This window comes from Furipterus horrens, unplaced genomic scaffold (genome assembly GCF_987537825.1).
Source record: "Furipterus horrens unplaced genomic scaffold, mFurHor1.1.pri manual_scaffold_4, whole genome shotgun sequence".
NCBI classification, from domain to species: Eukaryota; Metazoa; Chordata; class Mammalia; order Chiroptera; family Furipteridae; genus Furipterus; species Furipterus horrens.
The window spans coordinates 117,160,412-117,185,179 of record NW_028327174.1 but is presented as its reverse complement, the minus strand read 5'-3'; the positions used below and the strand labels follow the sequence as shown (position 1 = coordinate 117,185,179).

The window sequence follows — 24,768 nt, the reverse complement described above, 5'->3', positions numbered from 1 at the left end:
TCAAAAGGTCTGAGAAATTGTTCTGAACTCCCTCATAAGAGATGGATTAGCTATGGAAATGCTTAACTGTCCAGAAGAAGGTGGAATGCAAAAAGATAATAATAATGAGTCAGACAGTGAGCTAGCACAAAAATGATATAGTAACAAATCTAAATATAACTGCTAAAATTTTCCATTTCACTAGTGCATAATGATTGAAAAAATTTATTTATTTTCAATACATAATTCTTCCAGCAATATTTTAATTTTAGTAGGAAACAAATGCCTTCGATGATAAAAAGTATATTTTACTCTATATGTAAGGAATTTTAAAATGCAGTGCTTCGAGTTTAGTCATCTTAAACTTCTAACCCTAAAATTGTCACTTTAAAATTACAAGAGAAAAAAATGAAGTATTTATTTTGGCTTACTTTTTAAAAACTACATTAAATAAAAATTTAGTTGAAGAAACATTTTATTCTGGCTGTCCCTTTACAACACACACTATCTAGTAACTAGCTTTAAATGATAGGCACTGGGAAGCAGTTCTAAAATTTTATATACAATTCAGCAAAGAGAAAAACACTGACAAGTCCCATATGGCCTACTATCCAAACCTGTACACACCATTTCCTCAAAGGTTGACTACACAGAGGAGCAAAGTGACTGCTTGGCAGAGCCCCCGGGGCAAGCTCAGGACTGTCTTCACCAATGTGGTCTGAAGTTGCCACCAACTGTAGGAGGACATGTACTAAAATTAAAATTTCACTTTAAATTTGAAAAAGATACGCTTCTTTAGCCAATTAAAGTTCTTGTGAAAATGATAACCAACTCAGATTGCCTCCTACTAACATAAGGAAAAGGGAGCTCTCAGAGAATCAAGGAATGCTCTGACAGTTAATAGGCAGACACCAGGCCAACAGCAATGCTGCAGTCAGGGCCAGGTTGTGGGAGCCCCACAGGGTCCTGGAACAGTCCTATGGAAAGGCCCCCACCTGGGGAACTCAAGGTTTCATGCCCGAGGGAGGTGGGGGTCTCTGTCTCCCTCCTTGCCTCGTAGGAACACAGGCCCAGTGTTCTCCTCATGGAAACTGGGGTGTTTTCAGGAAGGGGAATGGACGGTGGGTGGCCCAAAAGTAACAAATGTCTACTGTAGATCATCAATAGTCCATCGACACCTTAATATTTCTCACTGTGAGTAATTCAGTGCATTCAAGCCAAATTCCCATGGCTACAGCTCTCAAGAGGGCTCAAACCAGATGCTCCCTGTAGGGCAATAAAGGAATAAGCACCTTCTGCTGGGTCTCTACCTGGAATTTTGTTTAATTCAGACTGTGATCAACATGAATACAGAAGCAACCTCTGACAAACTCAGGTGTGGCCTATCTGGTGCCTTATATGGTAGCTATCAAATTAAACATTGCAGTTACTCGCCCAAGAAAAATACACTGTACATAAACCAAACAAATTCGTAAACTGGTATTCATCACTTTGATACAGAGGTGTGTCTCAGTGCTTTTAAAAAGACCTAAATTTTATGAAGATCAAATATTTACAGATAATTCAAGTGGAGGTTGCTACCTTCCATCTAGAAAGAAGAAAGAAGTAAATGTTCTAATGTGATCAAAACACCTTATTAAAAAATATTAATGTATCAACTGAAATTCATATATCTAGAAAAAGTTCAATATTAATAGTCCAAAAGTATAGATTTTATTAAAAACATGTTTCAAAATGCTTCTTTAAAATAATAATATTTATAAGTTCCCCTCATCCAAATACTCAGTATTAAAAAATTTGGACACACCACATACATAGAGGTACACAGGATTTAACTGAAAGGACTTTGTTTGTCGAAAATTATACCAAAAATAAACTTGAATTTGCAGCAGCGTTCACCCAAACCCAATCATAAAATACTTAACAACAAATTAAATACAAAAGAGCCTGCTTCCAAGAGTGACTGCCACTGGTGAGTGTGTGCATTTGCTCAAGGAGACAATTAATGCATGCAGCTGATGTAACCTTCAGTAACTTTTAATCAAAGCCTGACAGCTACCAGTTATATTTCACACAGGACAATTACAGCAAATGGTTTCCAGATTTAATGTTCTGCCATTTATTTTTCTTTCTGGAATGTAATCAACAAGATATTAAGATTGCTTCTGCTTAGTTTTCCTTTATCTTCATATTTACAAAAATAAATATTCAATCATAATGGAAGTATAGGTAAAAAAAGACCTGATGTTTAGTAGAATTTTTCCTACAACAGTTACTTCAACAAATGACATATTTATAGCTTTTGTGCATAATAAAATGTTAGTCCTTTCATAATAAAAAACAAAATATTAACTATGCTTCTCATTTCCTATAATTTCTAGACTTTTCGACATATACTATACTAACATATGAAAATCAGTTTGACTTGCTTTTTTATGTTCAATAAGGTAAAATCACAACTGTTCCCTGGACGTCATGTTATTCTAAAACCTAATGCTCACATGGGCACATTCTTTGTCATGTGGTACAACTAAAATAGACATTAGGATAACGAGCATATGGTTCATATTTAATAAACTGTGTGCTTAAATTTGTATACTAAATTATTTTAAAACTTAACTCTCATATCCTAATACACTTTTAAACTGCATTCTACAACAATTGTGCATGCATTTACCCTCAGTACACCTACACCAGCAGAAGGGAGTTTAGGCTGCTCCTTTACAATGGTGCCTCTACATACCTGCTGTCACTCTTCTGGACCAACAACACATCTCCAGAATCAAAGAGTCTGGAAGCTATGAGTGCTTCTGGGGGAGGCCTGCTCCTTCCCGAGCCTCTGAATCATCCCTCATAAATGGAGTTAGGGTGCCAGCACTCACCCCCCCTCTGTCATGAGACCACAGAACATCTCATTATATCCTCCAAGGTCACCCCTTCATTTCAGCTCTCCTTTTCTCCTCCCTCTCTTGCTTAATTCTGTCATCACTACATTTATCACCATATAACATAAGTATGTTATTCTTTATCAGTCCACCTCCTTAAATGAAAGCTCTATGAAGGCAGGGGTTGGGTATCTTATCTACTGCTATATTATTATTCCAGGCACAAGTGCCTGGCACATAATAACTATCCCCCCCCAAAAAAAATTTCTTGATAAACAGATAAATACATCTCATAGACCTATAAACCAAAACCAAGAGTTTACTGGAAAATCAGGTCAGACATACCAGGCATTACAATATACTCTAAAGAAAAAGTGGAACAAAATTCAAAGTATAACAACACTTGCATACAACATCAACAACATCTCACAATGTGAATGAAGGTGGATGGAGAGAATAATGGTTAGCTGTATCAGTCAGATTTCCTAGCTATTGGCAAAGGAAATCAACTTTGGCTCATTTTACAAAGAAAAGGAATTTACTGTAGGGTTTCAGGACAACTCCAAGAATTACCAAATACGCTAATGACAAGAGAAAAATTCTGAGATGTCCTTAATTAAATTACACCAAGCCAGAGAATAAGAGACTAGAGTAATATGTCATTAAATAGCTGGAGGCCAAGTAACAAAAGGCTCTTCACATTCCTGAATGTATGTTGGAGCTTTAAATCAACTTCCAGGCACTACCCAAAGAGAAGTAGCCAGATGCTGCCGCATTCTGCTTATACATGAACTTTCCGGACTGTTGCCCACAGCCACTCAAGAGTAGTAAAGAGTTCTCCCTTACGGACTGTGCATCTTTCCTAGACGTGTCCCCCCTGCTTCATCTTTTCCTTATCTATATATAGCCAATGTAAATTCTTTCTAACAGCCTCGGTTCCCACGCCGTCCCCCCTCCCATCACCTGCTTGCAGTTGTCTGGGAGTTTCCCATGACAGTGGGGAGTATCAAGCAGAGCTCCCTTCGGCCTTGATGAGCCCCAGACTCTCACCTGCACAATAACGACTAAATTCAATAGTTTCTTTTTCCTTCCTCCTATAAAACAGCCCCTCCTTCCCTAGGACCCTGGAGTCGGGCCATTCGCGGCACAGCTTCCTCCCCGCTTGCTAATTCCCTCAATAAACTTCTTTTCTCTGCTCGCTGCCTCTTAAATGGTTCTCTGAGCGACACCATTCTTACACTTTCAAAACAACTTACATCTCTCTTTCCCAAAATATAATGCACAAGAAAAGCCCCATCACTCCCAGGAGAGCAGACTTGTTTGTCCTTTCCATCAGCCCTGCTGCTGGGGACTCAAGCTGCAGGCCCCAGGACCTGGTCCTTTTTCTGGCTAACATGTGGCCCAATAAAGCCTTTCTTTCAGAAGGGCTTTCGGTCGTAAAAGTTTTTGTTTAGCTCTGATGAACTATGCTCAAAAAACAGGCAGGACCCAAGAATTACCATGAACCAACCAGGACGACAGCCCCAGACCAGATCAGAGAGGTGGAGAGGACTTTGCTCCCTAGGACTCAGATAAAGCTGCCGCCACAGTCAGAAGGAAACCTCCACTGTCCCTACCTCTGAAGGTCAGGTTTCAAACTCAAAATCACCGGCAGAAACCTCATCTAGCAGCCACCCACCAAACCTATAAAGCAGAAACCCACAGAAAGAGGGGTTCAGATGCTGGGAATGCCTAAAACAAATAAACAAACACGTTCATTACAAGAGTTGTATAAAATAGACATCACTTGGTATAAATACCAAAGAAAGTTCTTACCAGGAATGCATGTATCTCATAATATCTGGATTACAAAGGGCTCTACTGTACTTGACTAAAAAGAAAGTGTTCGTGAATTGGCTGTTCATTAGCACTGCCATGTGAGAACAGTATGAAATTAATACCCTGAACTTCACATACCTGAACAGCAGTTTAGATTTCTATCAACTGATGTTAAAATATAAGTACCAAACTGAAGTATTTTAAATTCTATCTTTCTAACACAAATGAAAAAATTTTTAAAGCATCAAAAATAACATGAATGAGTATACATTCATAAGGCAAATCAGCAAAAAAATAATTACCCAGTGACCCACATAACAGGGACTGGGAGGAAGTGACTGCTCTAATCACCAATCACAGACTCATGAAAATTCACTTGTCTGCATTTAAAAAGGGTGCGAACTCTTTAACTAACACTATGGTTCTTTTCGTAGTTTTAATTTTGTGGCTACAAAACACAAGTAACTCCTGAATCTTAATCAACTTTCTTTTCTCTCTTCTCAGAGGTGTAAATAGGCTGGCCAGATATACTTGAGTTTAAGAAAGATAATTTGTCCCTTTCTTCTCCTGCCTCCTTAGCTCCAATGACGAGTACAGGAAGCCCTTTCAAAATCTGCATTACTCAGAGCAGGAAAACAGTTTTTACACACTCCCTGGAATCTGAAGAATCTGTCCCCAAAGGGCACTGAAATATGCTTAGTTAAAAACAAACTACAAGACAGCAACAGAAACAGAAAACTAGTGTGCAAAACAGTATTATCCAGCAGAAATTAATCCAAAGAACATACGAACGTAATTTCTGGGTGTGACTTTTAAAAAATCCTAGAAAATATGCTATTTAAAGAAAGGCAATTGATTTCATTCAAGGAACATTTACTAACAAGCACCTAATCATTTTACGAACATTGAGCTAGGTACTGCTGATCCAAGAGTCAACAAAATAGACCAGTTCCTTCCCTGATAACACAGTGCTGAGGACACATGGAGGCATAATCACCCCAGCAGAAATGTAATTTGTTAAATTAAAAAAGGAAGTCATTAGACCCAGGTGGCTCTGAAACCCTGGCAGCCTATGTAAGTAAACCTAATCTAAGCCTATAAACACTGCAACGTTTGGAAAGCAAAACACTAACACCAAAGAATCAGTCACCTAGTCTTGAAGCTATAGCCAATAATAACATCTTTACTTAGCGTCCACCTTTTCTCTCTACAAGTTCTATTTGGTGAAGTCCTCCTAAGTACTGCTGGCTTCGTGCTGCCTGATTCAAATGATTTCTGTTCAAATAAGCTCTTAAAGTTTTTAATGTGCCTCACTTAAGTCACAAAAGGGAAGAAGACATGAAGTTATAAAGTTCTTATTTCAATACCAAATGACATGATCTTAATACTGTTAAAATATTCGAATCCCCTCACATTTTATACTACTTATTTTCTACTGAATTCTCAATAGTTGTGAAACTTATGAATAAAAAGTGAACAAAATGTTACAGTTGCAAAGTCAAACGTATGAAAACTAAGAGAGAATGAAGTCAATATTAAACAGGCAACACAATTTACTTTTCTGAAAAATAAAATATTTAATTCATATTAAATAAGTCTCTATGAAGGTAATAATGGTAAGATGAAAATGGACTTTAGATAATACAGAGAAGAAAAACATCTAGTAAACAGATAGATACATTAAAAAAGGACACTGATGATGATGATGAATCACACTTATAGGGTGCTTTTAATCTGCCAAACCCCTTTTAAAGTATATAACCATTTATTCCTTCATCCTCACAATGCCATTATAAAATACTCACGATGGTTATTGCCCTTAGTCAATAAGGAAGCACTGAGAAGCAAATCTCTGCCCCCACTTTCCCAGGGCCACAGAGGCAGGACACAACCCGCTCCAGGGCCTACAATTAGAAGTTGGCGATTTTATAACAGTTTATATTTTCTCAATCTCTTTCTGAAACACTAAACTGATAAATGACTGATTTCAAAGTAGCTCATTTTAAATATCACGTATTTTAGAACCTACAGATAAACTGATTTTAGAGGAGTCCTATGGTTACTCCAGATTTTTCAACTACTTTCTCTGGCTGGTGAATGGAACAGGGAACCTTCCTTGATCATGTTAAAGTTGGCCACAGTAAAACGAAATTTAAAAATATGTATATCAGATGAGTATTCTCAATCATCTGAGCCAGTGAATTTTATCATGGCATCAGATAAAAGCTTGCTTAACAAATAAATAGCTCCTTGGTTTCCATAAGATACGAACTACTTCAATACGCGAAAAATCCAAGCCTGAACAGAAACCTTGTAACTTACCATCTAACAGTGACCATGACCATTCCAGATGCTTCCTCTGCCTCTGAAATGCTCATAACAAAAGCGTAATTATTAACAGGTCAAAAAATCAATTCACTCCAGGGCACTAAAAATTATGTTTGTGAAATGAAGTGTCCTTGCTGACACTGCTTCACTCTAGACAGAACACTTGAACATCAAATAAATCTCACATCATGAAGATGTGCCAAAAGACAATGACCTAGTTTTTATTAGGGTGGGAAAGAAATAGCAATCTGTCCCTTGAGACTCATACCAAAATAGCTTCCTAAAGCACAGCTTCATTCTTTTAAAAATATTTAAATAATTTTTCCATGTAAGGACAAAAATAATAGCCAGCGCCAATATCAAATACAAATGTCCTTTATGTAACCCTATAAGTTAATGCTGGTTCTCAAAATGATATCTGTATTTTCAAAATTTGGAAAAAATAATTAAAGATCAGTAGAATTAAGAAATTTTTTTAACACCTTATACTAGGCAATTAATTATTCCACACCAGTTAACCAGATCATTTTTGTGAAACTCCATAAAAATAATTGGCCGATTCTGCTAATGTCACATCCAAAGAAAAAAGCAAATAATAAACCACCAAACTTTTGTAAAAAGTCTCTTCATATTACATGTACATAAAAACATAAAGTAATACTGAACATGTAGATAGTACCATAGAAACAAAATCTGGCACGATATACACTAGCAAGAATCAAGAAAAACTACTTTTAGAAGAGATAGGGCAAGAAACAAGTAAAGAAGACACTGGACCTTTAAAATATATTTACTATGGGGTTTTCTTCCTGAAATGAAGAACGTGAAAATAGGATAAAATTACCTCTTAGAGTAATTCATTGTACAAGATCTACAAACTGTATAATGTCTATAAGACACACTCTTGAAACAAAGCAACTCAAAGGCAGAAAATAAAAAGCTGGGTAAAATACATCAGGCAAATGATGCTCAGATGAACTAGGAGTTTACAGAATCATAATCAGGTAAAACAGAATTCAATTTAAAAATGGACAGTGTCATACTGACTACGTGGTATAAACCATAATGACCTCTCTAGGCACCAAAAAAACACAGAATTGAAATAGATACAAGAAAATCTGATAGAAAAACAAAAACTTGACATATAATAGCAATGGATACTTTGACATCTAATTTGACAGATCAAATGTACACACACACAAAAAGAACATAATACAATATATAAAACTATATCTAAACCCTACAAACAAAAAGAACATTTTCATTTCAAAGGCCATGGAATATATTTACAAAAACCGGCCAATGCAATTATTATACAAAATGAAACTGCAATCACTTCCTAAAAGTAGTGCTACAGAAAATATCTGAATATGAGATAATGAAACTAGAAATTATTTACAGTTAACATCAAAAATAATTTGGAAACTAAAAAAAAAAACACTAAGCAATTCTTAGGTTAAAGTTAAATAAGAATAAAACTGCAAATCTATAAAATAATAATAAAAATGCTATATGAAAATGAATGGTAAGCAGCTAAAATTGGCTTAAAGATACATTAAAACTCATCACTAAGAATGAAGACAAACTACTTAAATTGTTATGTTAAAAGAGTAATGAAAAAATGAGAAACAAAGCTAAAATTAACAATCATAAAAACAGGAAGTCGTAAATTAGAAAAGAGAGAAACAGTAAAAAAAAAAAAACAAAAACCAGTTCTATTAAAAAGCAAATCTGGAGAAAGGGAAGAAAACAAAATTAAAAGAAACACCCAAATATGACAGGAAATTAAAATAATTATAAGCAAAATTATATACAAGCCTATATTAATACATTTGAAAATCTGGATATTTTTCCTAGGAAATGTTAATTATTAAAATGGAATTTTTTAAATTGACAAAATATACCAGGACACACAAGTAAAATTACAACTTTAAGAAAGTCTTAATTCCAATATTACTTCAAGTATTTTCAAAACCAGATAAGACTTCCAAATACTTTCTAAAATGTTAATATTTAACTGCTACCGAAATCTCACAAGATAATACACAAAACAAAATTTTGAAATAATCTCATCTATAAAAAAAGACACAAAAATACCATTCCAATATAAGCATACAGAATCCAGAAGTACCATTAGCATGAAAGGATAATATCCATTATCAGAGGTGTTCATTCCAGGAAAGCTAGAATCTTTCAATAACAGAAAATCTATCTACATAATTCAGGTATCAACAGTTTCAACATTATCAGTATATAGAGATATTTCCTTCATAGAATTACGGGTATATATCTCAAAGTAAAGGCCAGGAGAATGCTTGCTTTACAGTGAAAATCTGCAAGATTTTCTACTAGAGTTATAAAGGAGACATATCTAAAATATAGCATTAAATCAAAAACAGCAAGTTGCAAAAGAGAAAGTATATGATCACATCTTTAGGGAAAAAAACTATGTTATCTATATTAACAAATCAGTAAATGTATTTTAAAATCTGAAATGCCAGGCATCAAACCATTAATAATAATTACTTACTGGGACTATTTCCATATTTTTTTAATCAAAACCAAGTGACAACATAAACAATTACCATATTTTTCACTCCATCAGACGCACTTTTTCCCCCAAAAGTGGGGAGAAAATGTCTGTGCATCTGATGGAGCGAATATTGTGTCACAGTGATGTGTATTACCTGACCTGTCAGCGGTGGTGACAGCTGTTAGAAGAGGAAGTGGTAGGCCCACGCGAAACCCCGGGGGACGCTTAAATGTCCCACTTTACTGCTGACTCTCAGAGCGCCTGGTCAGTATGAAGATAGCAAAGAAAGTGATTATCAGTGATTGTGAGCAACTGAGCTTCATATATTCTGACAATAGCAGTGATGAGTTCTTGGGATTCCCAGAAAACTAGAAGATTACTTGAACCTTAAGTCTCTCCTCATTTGTTAATGACAGTGATGATGGTTCTTAATACCACTGTTGAGTACTGTTCACTTTACATGGTTGAAATATTATTCTGTTATATTTTATTAAATATTTTAGTATACCATTTGGTTCAGAATATATTTTTTCTTGTTTTCCTCCTCTAAACCTAGGTACGTCTTATGGTCAGATGCATCTTCCAGTGTGAAAAATACGGTACTTTTAAGAAATCCTTGAATTACTAAAAGATTAATTTAATTTCAAAATTCCTCAAAACTGTGTCCCATTATTATTATGTTTCTAACCATATATTAGTGTTGATATGTTTTTCTTATTTTAAAAAAAAGCAATGTTACTTTTATGTTAGAATGTTCTGAGAGTTAAATTTTAAACTAATACCATACTTTCTTATTAACAGGTTATAATAGCTCTTACAGAAGACCTCCCAAAGGAGACATGGGCACTGAGGGGTGGACTACTCAGTTTCCCCACTGAAGGAGGCATGGTGGATGAAGCAGGTGATTTTCTAATGGTGATATATGGGTAACGAGACAGCAGAGGGTAGAAGACAAGGAGAAAAAAGTATAGGAAAAGAACAAAAGCTGCTGCTGGCAAATGGCTACATGCAATTGGATCACACAGTAGAGAGGCCTAAAAGGTTGCCCTAACTAGTGGTCACAGGGTCCAAAAACACATTCACAAAATGCTACTGTAAAATGAAAAAATAAACGAAAGGGAAAGGTGAGACATCTATCAACATAAAATATCTTCCAGTTTAGCAGTGTAATACTGTATGCAAGAAAACGCTTATTTAATAAAATGCCAGTTTTCCATACAAAGACAAGAAATCTAGATGTTAACAGGATGCTTTGCAGCTCTACCAGAATCATGGCAGATGGTCCTCACCTCTCAGACAAAAGACTCAAGACTGGGGACTCTGTTTCAAAGGAAATAACTCATGTCAAATGCCTTTTAAGTTTGACTTCACCTTTGATCCTAGAAGAAGTTTGGTGAGATTTCAGTGAATAGGAAAACAGCAACAATCAGTCTGCATGTTCATTAAGAGAACTTTTCTGATTAAGTTATCACTGATTCATTGATTTGACAGAACTAATGCAACTGAGGTCCAATTCAGGATGGCAACATAGAAGAATCACAGGATGGACACAACAAATCTACAGTTATATACAGAACAATTTCCTCTGAAAGAAACCTTTAAAAACTAGCTGAGCAACTTCTACACATCAGAAGAATGAGAAAAAACTCACATCAAAACAGGTAGGGGAAGCTGAGACATAATCTCACCTTACACCGCATCCACAGTGTAGAGACTCACAACTGGGAGGGAATTCACAAGTCCAATCTTCTCTCATGGAGTGAAGGGTTTAAACCCCACATCAGGGCACCCCAACTTTTAAGCCCTTCACTCGAGAGATGAAAACCTAAAATGTCTAGTTCAGAAGTCAACAGGGTTCATGTACATGAGGCCCACAAGGGCTTAGTGACCTGAAAAACAGTTCTTAAAGAGCTCACACAGACTCACCTGGCTATCCACAGGACCCAGCACATAGGCAGCAGAGTGAAAGCCCAGTATTTCCATGAAAGAGACTTATCAACTTATCTTCATAGCTATAGCCTGAGGGGCAGCTTCTAATTAAACATACATCAAGGAACTGAATACAGTCCTCTCCAGAGCCAGGGAAGCCAGTAGACACCATCTTCACACTCTCCATCTACCCCACTCCAAGTCATTGGTGTCTCTGAGAAATGACCATATGCACATTTGGGTCTCAACTTTTGTGGCTGCACACCAAAGGACTCATCACTTGCTAGCCTGGCTCTGTTGTCTCTAGGGGGGCGTCTGTCAATGGGCTCAACAAGACAATAGCAAACAAAGAACGAGCTCTTAACTGCCCAGGGCTCAATGCAAAGGGATCAAACAGAAATGCCCATCTCCCAGTCTTCTCCTGAAAGAGGTATTTTTCATACTTTAAAAGCTGCTGCCTAAGGGTTCCAGCTTCCAGTCAACCTGAATCCATATGCTAAGACCCTCCCTTCCAGGCCACCGACAGATCTTTACACACCTTCAACTACTGGGAGCCACTAAAAATAAGACTTCTTGGATAAAAACAAAGGTTTGGGAAACAACTAAGAACTAGGACAGAGTTGAAGGACAAGATTCACCTCTAAGACTGAGAGAGGTGGCTGTTTCATATAATGCATACAAATCTATATGGAGTCATGAAAATGAAGAAACAAAGGACTGTATTCCAAACAAGTTAACAAGATAAAACCTCATAAAAAGACCTTAATTAAATGAAGATAAGGGATTTAACTGATAAAGAATTCAAAATAACACTCATAAAAATGCTCACTGAGAACTGGAGGAGAATATGAACAACTTGACAATTTCAACAGAAGACATAAAAATATAAGACAGAAAATAGATTTCACAGAATTTATGAATCCAGTAACTCGTCGGCAGCCGTCCGTCTCGAGAGACGATGGTGTAGCTTCTTAAGAGTCTATCTGCAACGCCGAGAATGGTTGTGCAGTCCGACTCGGGAGTGACACAGTATCTGTCTCCTCCCGTGTTGAATCGACATCTTGTGATGACGCTGGAGTGTCCTCTCCAGTGAAGCTGAAGCTACAGAGCCTGGGCAGGGTGATATGGAGGGTCTGCTGTTGCCCATGCAGCAGACCCCCCCTCTCTTCGCAGCTGAAGGGTCCAAGGGAAAGACGGAGTCAATACAGCTTGGCTTCAGGTGCGCCGCAGGAGTTGCCGGTGTTGACTACAACGTCAAACCGCCTTAGGGACTCCGGCTCCGGATTTTCTGTCGGGGTTTACTCCCCTAGCCTTTCCCCTGAAGAGGTGTGCCGCAAGGCAGCGGAGGTTTTTTTGGAGTCAGAGTTTTCCTTCTCTGATGTGCCCTGACTGGAAGATCGAACCAGCGACACTTAGCTCGCAGGCCGACGCTCAATCCACTGAGCCAAACCAGCCAGGGCTTGAATCCAGTAACTAAACTGAAAAAAATACAATAGAGGGGTTCAAGATCAGGCTACATTAAGAGGAAGAAAGAGAGACTTCCGGCCAAGATGGAGGTGTAGACAGACATGCTGCGTCTCCCTCCACAACTAAGAAGGAATACAACTACCTCAAAACTAGATACAACCGGACGTTCCAGAAAACCAAACTGCATGGAAGTCCAGCAAACAAAGGCATAAAGAAATACTCATCCAGACAGGTAGGAGGGGTGGAGCCGGGGCAGAGAGGACACGGTTTGGTGGTGGCAACAGCGGTGGCAGCAGCAGCAGCACTGGCGGGCCAGCAGAAAGCCCAGTCACACGTTTTAAAAAGTCAGGAGGGACACCGGAGGAGTGTTCCCAGCTCCTCATCAGACCTTGCAGCCCACAGTCCTAGGACTGGGGAAAATCAAGCCTCATTGCTTCTGACTGTGCAGACCAGTGGGGGTTGGGGTGGAGGCAGAAATTGCTGGTCACTCAACAGAGTCTGCTTGTTTAAAGGGCCCCCATGGTCCTAGAATGTCCACAGACCCACCCACTCTGGGAACAACAACCAGGGCAGCAGCCACAGGGGCACCAGTCCAGTGCGGAAGTGGGAGAGGTGCCTAGAAAAGGGGTGAGTGCTGGGCAAGTGGCATTGTTCCCTCTCAGACCCATCCCCCACATATAGCACCACAACGTGGTGAAACAGGTCGACCTGTACTGACAAATCCCTAAGGCTCCGCCCTTTATAACGTAACAGGAGCGATAGCTCTACCTGGGACCCGGAGGCAAACAAACACAGGAGCCTGTCAGAATGAGGAGACAGAAAAGTATGGCCCAAAAGGGGAAACGGATCAAGGTTCCAATTGGAGAACTAAGCAACGAGGAGATAGCCAACCTAACAAATGAGGAGATAGCCAACCTCACAGATGCAGAATTCAAAACACTGGTGATAAAGATGCTCACAGGCTTGACAGATATGCTTGAGTATGGCAGATGCATAAGAAAAGAAGTGAAGGCTATGCTAAGTGAAACAAAGGAAAATACACACAAAACCAATGGTGAAGGGAAGGAAATTGGGGTTCAAATCAATGATTTGGAACATAAGGAAGAAAACAGTCAACCAGTGCAGAATAAAGAAGCAAGAATTGAAAAAAATGAGAAAAATTTCCCAAATTTTGTGAAGGAGATGGACATACAGGTCCGGGAAGCACGGAGGGTCCCAGGTGAGCTGGACCCAGAGGGGACCACACCAGGACGCATCATGACTGAGATGCCAAAGGTGAAAGATAAAGACAGAGTCCTGGAGGCAGCAAGAGAGGCAGAGAGTTGCCTAAAGGGGTGCCTATAGGACAATCAGCTGGTTTCTCAGAGGACACTTTGCAGGCAGGAAGGGACTGGCAAGCAGTATTCAATGTAATGAAAGACAACCTGCAACCAGGATTACTCTATCCAGCAAAGCTATCATTTAGAATGGAAGGGCAGATGAAGTGCTTCCCAGACAAGGTGAAGCTAAAGGATAAAGGAGTTCATCATCACCAAGCCATTATTATATGAAATGTCAAAGGGACTTACTTAAGAAAAAGAAGGTCTAAACTATGAACACTAAAATGACAACAAACTCACAACTATCAACAACTGAATCTGAAAAATAGAAACAAAATCCAACTAAGCAAACCAGAATAGGAACAGAATCATAGGTATGGGATCATTTGGAGGGTTATCAGCTGGGAGGGGGAAGGGGGAGAAATGGGGAAATCGTGCAGGGACTAAGAAGCATAATCGGTTGGTACAAAATAGACAGGGGGCAGTTAAGAATAATATAGGAGAGGGTGAAGCCAAAGAACTTATATGCATGACCCATGGACATGAATAAGGGGGATGGGATTGCTGGAGGGAAGGGGGATACTGGGCAGAGGGGAGCAAAAGGAAAAAAATTGAAACTACTGTACAACACAATCAATAAAATATACTTTAAAAAAAATGAGGAAGAAAGAATCAGCGAACTCTAAGACAGAGCACTGGAACTCATCCAATCAGAGTAAAAAACAGAAAAAGAGTGAAGATTAAGAGACTTACAGGACAACATCAAGCAGACCAATATTTGTATGATAGGGGTCCCAGAAGAATAATAGAAAAAGGGGAAAAACACATACTTGAAGTAATAATAGCTGAACACATCCTAACCTAGGAAATTAAAATGACATCAAAATCCAAATAAGGTAAACCCAAAAAGACCCATAACAAGGCACATTATAATAAAGTTTGAAAAATTGAAGGAGGAAATCTCAAAAGCAGCAAGAAAAAGCAACCTGTTACATACACAGGGAACCACCATAAGACCATGAGCAGACTTTCCAGAAGAAATGTTGTAGGCCAGAAGGAAGTAGCATAATATATATAAGTGCTGAAAGAAAACATCCTACCAAGAGCACTCTACCTGGCAAAGTTGTTCTTCAGAATTGAAGGAGAGATAAAGAGCTTTCCAGACAAGCAACTAAAAGAATTCACCACCATTAGACTGGCCCTACAAAAAATGTGAAAGAACTTCTTTAAGTTAAAACAAAAAAGTACAAATTAGTAACAGTAAAAAGTAAAAGTATAAAACTCAATGGCAAAGGTAAATATCATAAACTCAATAGTAAAATTAAAAATAATCTAATGTTTTGAAGGTGGTGCACCGGTTAATCACTTACAAAGCTAATATAAAGGTTAAAACTAAAATAACTTGTTAATAGATACATAAAATAAAATTATGTAAAATGTGACATCAAAAGCAAAATGCTGAGTTCTAGAATGCATTCAAACTCAAGTTGTTATAAACTTAAAACAAACATGCTAGAAGTTGTTGTATGTAAGCCTCATGGTAACCAAAATGCAAAAACCTATAGCAGATACACTCAAGAGAAAGAGAAAAAAATCTCTGCATACCAGTATAGAAAATCAACTGAGTTACCCACCCAGGGCCATCAAGTGATTCTTAAAATTGCTACTGAACTTGATACATAAGATACACACTACAGAATATTCAAATGCAAATAAGGCTATATTGATTACAACTGGACAAGAGGAAAGTAACTTGCAAAAAAAAACTTGAGTTACTGGTTATTAAAAAACAAGAAAAAATGAAACAAAAAATGAGAACAAGAGACACTAACATTGATGATGTCGTAAGAAGGAAATTAAAGTAGTCAGAATCAAAATCACTGATTAATTCAATTCCACTACTTAAAATTTGGACATATAAAGCAATAAAGCAAATTTTAATGAAGAAAAACATATAGTTGAAGAAAGTAAAATATTCCTGTAACAGTAACTTCTCCAATTAATGACTCCTTAAAGTTAACTTCATTCTGTCTATCTAGTAATACTCACTGAAGGCCCTGTGGTCTCCAAGTCTGGGAATGAGAGAGAGTCTCTGGCTTCATACTTTTTCATTGAAATGGCACTGGCTTTGAAAATGATCGTCTGGTCATATCTGTATAGGTCTGTTTTGGGATTCTGTTGGTTCCACTGATCAATGGGTCTATCTTTTCACCAATACCAGCTGAAAGTAATAAATTCTCTTAGCTTTCCTTAATCTGAGAATGTCTTTATTTCACTTCATTCCTAAAGGACATTTTCTCCTGATATAGAATTCTGGGTTGACAGTTCTTTTCTTTCTGCACTTTAGAAATTTCGTTCCACTTATATCTGGACTCCGCTTCCGACTTTCAAAAGTTATGGGGGGGGGGGGGGAGGGTCTTAGTTTTAAGCAGTTTGATTATGATGTGTCTGGTCATGGATTTCTTTGGTTTACTTAGCTTCTTAAATCCTTCTGCTTACATCTTTCACCAAATTTCTTAAGTCTTCAAATATTATTTCTTCAAACTTTTTTTTATGAACCACACTTTTTCTTCTTTCCTTCAGGGACTCGTGACAAATGTTAAACACTTCAGTACTGTCCCATAGATCTTTATTTCTGTTATTCAGACTGATTAATTCCCATGATCCCTCTTAAAGTTAATTCTCTTTCTTCTGTTATCTCTATTCTGCAATTTAGTCTGTCCAGTGTGTCATTTTGGTTATTGTATTTTCCAGTCCTAAAATTTCTATTAGTGGGTACTTTATCCTTTATTTCTTTTTGAAAACTTTCTATATTTCCATTTGTTCATGTGGTATGAGGCCTAAAACTAAGGCCCAATATTTTGTGCTAACATCTAGGGAAACCAGGTGAACCACAAATGGCCTGACCACAAGTACCCTTCCCACTTTGCTCTCCCACATGTAAGTCCCCTAGAAAAACAAGCCCCTCAGAAAGGAGCCCAGGCACAGTTCCTATTCATCCCTGGGGAGTGGATTTCAGCTCCCTGCCAAACCATGCAATTATTCAAACAAGTCAATGACATCCTTCCCCCTTATTACTACCAAACCTGCCACCTACAGCCTGTTTTTTCACTCTGTTCCCAAGTACAACCTCTGTGAGACCCTGTGGGGCTTGTGGTGCCACCCTTCCCTGGGCTGTGAGTATATATGACAAGAAACAGCTAACAGTCACATCTGTCTAGTGTCAGGTGTTTATGTGCCTGGCCATCCCTAGAAACCTTGGAAAGGAATCCCTCACCACAAGATGAAATGGAAGGGTGTGGGTATTGGAACAGTTCACTTTTACTACTTGGAGCATTTTTGTAATAACTGCTTTAAAATCTTTCTCAGAAAATTCCAACATCTGCCATCTTGGATGGCATCTGTTAATTCTCTTCACCCATGCAAGCTGAGGTTTTCCGTTACTTCATATGCTGAGTTATCCTGGCCTGGACAATTTTGTTTTAGCATTCAACCAACTTCGTTGTATCCAGACTGCACATTCCAAACAACCTTCTGTGGATTGTGCTTTCAGTGTTAGTTATATTTTCAAGGCCTTTGGACAGTCTCAGGTCTGGGCAGTGGTCCCTCTATTGGTTCAAATTCTCAAAGTGTTTGGCGTGTTGTTTAGCATCAGAGCACACATGCTCAGCCCTAAAGTGAGTTCAGGAGTTCACACACAACTTTATGGAGCTGCCTCACAGAGCTCCTCACTATTCACCATCTCCCTAGTTCTTGCTGGTTCCCTGGAGCTCCCTGTCCGTTGTTCTGATCCTCCATTTAGAACACTGTAGTTGTTATTTACCTTGCTGTGCACTGCACTCCAACAACTATGCCCATGCCCAAGACCAAATGGTAGATGGACAGAGAAAAGAGAAGTAGTAAGGACCTGCCACCACCCACTTGAGACAAATCTCCTCTGACTGAAGAAGAAGGTTCTCCTCCCTCAGAATTTTTGCTGTTTTGGGTCCTGGCTGCTACTGCTGTCACTACAAGGAAATTCATTTTCCAGTTTGTTGAGCCTGAACTATAAAGATTCTCCTGGAATTCTGTCTGTGCCAATGTCCATTTCTGTGTTTTTCTTAAATCAGACCACTGGATGCTAGAAAAAAATAATAAATTTCACATTTTTATTTTTAACCAGGCCACTCTCCACAGCTCCACATTTGCACAACCGTCTACCTGCTTAATTCTACACTTGAATATTGAACTTGGGTTTTTAACCAAACACGTTCAAAACAATATTCCTCATTGTCTCTTCCAAACCTGCTCTATTCACAGTTCTCTATATCTCAGCTGAAGGGGTAAATGTTTACTTCCCTCTCTAGTTACTGATCTGACCTGTCAGGAGAGTCTCCAGAGTCTAGCCACACCTCACCACCTCTACCACTGCTGACCGAGTCCAGGTCCCATCATAACCCACTTGAACTACAGCCACAGGCTTAGGTCTAGCAGGAGCATGCTCCCGCCTCTAATCTGAATCACGGATGTCTACTCCTGGCATGGGAACCTGACAAATCTTTAAAAGCCTAAGATCACATTGCTTCTCTGCTGACAAGGCTGTAATCCCTCTGGGCTCTGACTGCACTACTGCTTCTCTGACAGTGTCTATCACTCTCCTCCTCCTGTCTGTTATGGTTGCACTGGTGGGTGAATGTTCCAGGCATGCTTCCATCACAGCCCTTTATCTTGGGTATTCCTTTGTCTGAAATGCTCTTCCTCCTATCCGTATGATTAATTTCCTCAAATTCCTATCAGTCTTAACACCAATGTTACCTTCTCAATAAGGCTTCCTCAGACACCCTATTTTAAAATGAAACCCCCACCCCTTGTCAGACCCCTGCCCTATTTCTTTTTCTACAGCACTGGGCACTTCCACCATACTTCACAACTTACTATTTGCCATGTCTACTGCCCCTGTGCTGGAACATCAGCTTCTTGGCAGCGGTGATCTTTCCCTGTTTGCTCATGGCTCTATGCCCAGTATCTACACCAGTGCCTGGCTCAATAAATATTTGCTGAGTTAAGTGAATAAATGTGCCTGGAACACAGTGTGTGAGCAAAGGGAGCAACAGTAGGAAAAGAAGTTAGAACAGACTGGGGACCCACCCTGGAGGCCTTGTACACTCAGGCCGAGAGCTGACAGAATTCACCCTATTTTCTCAAACTCGTAAGTCCCAGTGGTAAACTGCTTATTACTGTTCAATCTCAACAATTTTATAATGATAGGGCATAATGATACTTATACACAAGTTTAATCTCTCCTACCAGATTTTGAATAGGCACTTCCAAGGGCGCATTGCTGAGTCATATGTAGATAAATACAGACTAACATATACATGGTGAGGCAAAAGTAGGTTTATAGTTGCTTGTATAGAAAATAATACAATAATTAATAATAATGCAAGAATAATATGTTTCACATACTCACAACTATAAACCTACTTTTGCCTCACTATGTATATGTTTCCTCTGCAGCAACTAACAAAATGGCCTGTCAACAGTAGGAAGCCACCAACTTCCAAAATACCCTAATTAGACATAAAGTAGTGAAGGGTCACTGAATTGCATTTTAAAGTTCAAAGAAATGAGACTGTATTGTATGAGGTAGTGCTGGTCTTCAGAGAGGTCACTTAGGAAGCAGTCCCCTAAATCCAGCAGTGTTCTCCATTGTTCATAAACTAGTAAATGTGACATTTGCAAGCCTCTTTAAAAAGCAGTCTTATTTATGTTGTTATACTTTCCTTCTTCCTGATATAGTATGACCTTATTAATCAAATTTGGCACAGAAAGGTCTGTTGCTATTTGTGAAAATCAAATTCACCCTTACAGGATAATGATGAGTCATTGCTGAATATATTCAAAAGAATAAGTTCAGATTCTGATGCAACTTCTAAGAGGATTTCAAAATCATTTCCAAAATGACTCCAGTGTTCAGGACAATACACAAAGAGGACTTAAAAATCCATCATTACTTCATAAACACACCTTAAACTAGAGTGCCTAGACACTAGGCCACAACACTGCCTGACTGCTAAACACAGCCTCCAGTGAGAGGGACAGTGAATGCCCCAAATCCTCTACTCCGGAGAGAAGAAAGCATACTGGGGGCTCTTGTTCTGGTCCCGTGAGAGCTGAGTGCTCTGATTTCCTTCTTTTTCTTTTCAATTTGGGGAATAGTCAGTACCAATAATAATTATTAAAGCTGCTTTTCCTGAGAAGTTTCCAAGAATGATAAAAGTGTACCCATGGTTAGTCACCACCTTAAAGAAGTGATCAAAGTTATTATCATCCAAAGTGAGACAATTTAACATTAAGGGTCATCGAATAAAACGAAAATAAAACATAGAACATGGTCCATTTAAAATTCTTGGCAAAAATTTTTAACCTAAACTTGAAGAAATAACTCTATCAATCCACAGTGTGCAAATCTCAGTAAGATAATTTGCCTGAAATTTTTTAAAATTAGTTATAAAAAGAGATGAACTTGTCTAAATTAAAAAAAAATAGTTCTAACCAAATATGATGTGTGACATTGAACTAGATCCTGAATTGGAGAAGCAAAACATCTACAAACTAAACTTTGAAACACCTGGGGAAATCTGAATATTAATGTTACTACTGTTCAGTGTGATAAAATACTGTGGTTATATAAGAGTCCTTTCTTAGTCTTAGGAAAGGCAGGCTAAAAATCTTAAAAGTTTACCTTCTTCTTTTGAAATGGTTCAGCAAGAAAAGACGGGTGTGCGTGTGAGGAGGGAGAACAGAGCGGGAGATAAGAGTTCGGCAGGAAAGGAGTAAGGGGGGGAAAGAGGTTCATTTTACTGCTGCTCAAATTACCTAAGGTTTAAATATTTTCAAAATAAAAAGCTGGAGAGAACAGGAGCATTGGAAATACTAGATATGTTGTCCAGAGTGGTGTATACCCAAGCAAGAAACCTTAACAGTTACCCTAGGTATAAAAAGGTTTCTTGACACAAACCCCAAATCCTCCATAGAAGGGGCAAGAAAAATAAAAGACTAGGACTGATGGAACTTGCCACAATCTTGTGTGCAAAGAAATTTCTAAACTGTTAAATAAAAACAATCTTAGTCCTCTGAACTTGTTTTATTTGGTTCTTATTAATATGCTAGAGTAGTACTGTTTGAGGAGCTACTTCTAAAAGAGAGTTTTACTTTAACTACTGAAGTATTCTCCTGGTTGGGAAAAGACAGAAAGTTGAGCTGTATTCTTAAAGGTGAAAATACTGGAGAATAGAGTAGAGGACTATGTTGTACAAAATCCCCGATATAATTTAGAATACTGTACCACAGTCCTAGAATAACAATTTTAATTATTTTTAAACTGACTAGTTCTTTAAATCATTAACACTGTATTTTGTATTTTATAATATTAGTCTACAATCAAATATATGTATATAACAAATAAAAGTACTGGTTCAAGTATATGATATTCACTTACATTCCATTTATTAAATTGCATCTGATACCATACTGTTTAAAGAAGTGCATTTGGTTTTAATGTTTCTACTTTCCTTTGCACCTTCCTTTTCATTAACTATATACTTTTAATAGTTATTTGATAGCAGAGACTCTCCTTAGTAAAGACTAAATTTAGAATACTAATCTAAAAGATGCCTTATAGTAATGGTCCATTAATATTCATGTTCACTATGAATATTATCTCTTTAAAACAATCATTTTCTAATTTACCTTGTTTTATTTTAAGAGACTTTATTCCAACTAGGAGCAACAGGTTAACTCTCTTGTGTTTACCAAATACACAGAAATCTAAAGAAGGAGGCACAGCTTCATTTGGATTAATGTTCAAGCATTCTAAATTTTATGACAAATTTATTTAATAAGAATTTTAAAAAATAACGGTATTCATGAGACTACACAGTCCAAAGTCAATAAAATTTCTAATTAATGGATCCACTATTGAGGGGGACCCTAAAGAACTTAAGTACATTGGGAAGAATACACTAATTTCCAGGCCTCATATGGCTAGCTCATAAGAGAACATTAAACAAGCTAAAGATATCACCCTCATTTCTGTAGTATAATCAGTTAAGCTTTTTTCATTTAATCAAACCCAACAGTACTCTCACACAACTGCCCTACTTGCTAGTGAATTCAATACAAAACATTTCACATTCAGGATCCGATAAATATCCAAATTTCCAAGTTCATCTTTCTCCCAACCCCTATGTCTGTGTACACACACACACACACACACACACACACACACACACACACACACACACACACTCTTAGTCCCTGTCTCCCCCCACCCACAAAATTTTTGCTTAAACATTAAAAACTGCTGTATTAGTTTCCTGACACTGCTGTAACAAATCACCACAAACTTGGTGGCTTAAAACTACAGAAATTTAATTCTCATACTTTTGGAGGCCAAAGTCCAAAATCAAGATGTTGGCAGGACTGAATCCTTCTGGAGTCTCTGAGGAAGAATATCCTAGCTTTCGGTGACTGCCAGTAAATCCTTGACCTTCCTTAACTTTAAATACATCACTTCAATCCCTGTCTTTGATTTCACAGGGTCTTCTCTGTTTCTCCTCTTTTGTCTGAGTCTTCTTCTGTTCTTATGAAACATGTATCACTGGATTTAAACTTCATTCAGATAATCCAGGATGATCTCATTTTAAGATCCTTAATTACATCTGCAAAGACCCTTTTTCCAAATAAGGTCACATTCCCAGGTTTCACACTGACATATCTTTGGGGGACAGCGGGGCGGGGGTGGGGGGGGTTGTTGAATGTACCATTCAACTATAGTCACTATCTTTTTGGGATTACTTATATTCTAATTACTAATTAATGCTTATTTCTTAAAAGGATTTATGAAACATCATATCATCTTTTTCCTAGACCTTGTTTTACTTCACACATTAGTTATCTGGTAACTCTTTTCAATTGGATGATTTTCTTATAGATCTTTTTTTTTTTTTTGAGTTTTCATTAGTCACTGTAATAGAACAGGTAGATATTAAATGTTTTTACCTACAAGAATAGGATTTTCATGTATTACCAAAGCAGAAAACTTAAGTCTTACACATTGATATGGGTAGCCTTCAGTTTCATTGAATTATGTTTTAACTTCTACCCATACACCCTAATCAGGATAAATACTCTCGTAATGATACAGTTAAACATATAATTTTAACCTATTCAGGTACAAACATGCCTGAAGTGTTCAATACTGCCTTTAATTATTTACATTGTTACTGTTATTCCATTCACGTGCTAATAAGTTATCAAAGTGCACATCCTCAGATGAAGTCTACTTTTTAAATAAATAACTTCACAAAATGTCTACTTTTTAAATAAATAACTTCGCAAAATGTGAATATCTCCAAATTCTCTGCATCAGACAAAGAACAAAAATTTCAGATTTATTAGGTGATGCAAGATTTTATTATCAGTGGTGGAAAAGTACTTTCTTAAATGAGTTTTCCAAAAGAAACAGCTATCATTTTTGTAGTAATAGAATAAGCAACGCCAGCTGCCCACTAACCCTAAACATCGTCTTGCTGCACAGAGACACAAGACACTTGGCACGAAGCCTGGGTGCTCTTGCCCCTCCTTCGCTGGGGTCTAACTGTGCATGTGAAGCTCTCTGTGGGCGCAAACATTTATAGACCCACACATAAAAGTTTCAAAGTAGCAGTGTCATCCTTCAAGAACAATGAGACTGGTATAATAATTTGAAGATTAAGAAGTCACACTGAAAAGCACAGGCGACAGCACAAAAAATGTCGCAAAGCCAGTGTTCCCACCATCTTTGCACCTACATAAGCTAAAAGAATGCATTCTGAATCAGGACTTGATTACAGAAGCAAACAATACACTATTAGTCTTTTCATCCAAAATGCTGCCTTTTCGATTAACACCTTTTTGCCTTATGTTTGCTTTTAAGAACAAATCAAGATGGCTGTGAACAATTCATACCTGCACCAGGAATAATTGCCAACTTTGTTTCAACCAGGCCCATTTTTGCAGAGGAAGCTAAAAAGGAAGGAAGAAAATTAAGTAATACCCATGTAATCAAATTCATTTATGAAGGCTTGAAAAAGTCAGTAATCCCTGCCTTATCCACAGTCTTGCTATCCCGTTTCAGTTACCCGAGGACACAGTCTGAAAATATTAAATGGAAAATTCTAGAAATAACAATTCATAAGTTTTAAATTGCATGCTGTTCTGAGGTAAATTAAATTTCCATCCTGCTCCATCCTACCTGGGACATGAATCTTCCCTTTGTCTAGCATTTCCAAACTTTAGAAACTACCTGCCCATTAGTCGTTTAGTAGCCATCTTGGTTACCAGATAAACTGTGGCGGTATTGCAGTGCTTGTGTTCAAGTCATCCCCTTTATCTTCTTAACTTAGTAGCCCCAAAGTACAAGAGTAGTGATGTTTGCAATATGGATATGTGAAAGAGAAACCATAAAGTGCTTCCTTTAAATGAAAAA

General features: G+C 37.8%; 1 protein-coding gene across 3 annotated transcripts in view; it reads right to left on the bottom strand.

The window, feature by feature from the left end:
* Positions 1 to 24,768, bottom strand: part of AUH (AU RNA binding methylglutaconyl-CoA hydratase) — a 181,555-nt gene that overhangs the window by 73,236 nt on the left and 83,551 nt on the right. For 2 of the 3 annotated variants that reach the window (XM_090273972.1, XM_090273971.1), the window contains one exon: positions 24,249 to 24,305. The exons of the other annotated variant lie outside the window; for it this stretch is intronic. In XM_090273972.1, coding sequence (XP_090130098.1) covers positions 24,249 to 24,305 — 57 coding nt within the window. The remainder of the gene's footprint in view (positions 1 to 24,248; positions 24,306 to 24,768) is intronic. 3 annotated transcript variants of the gene reach the window in all.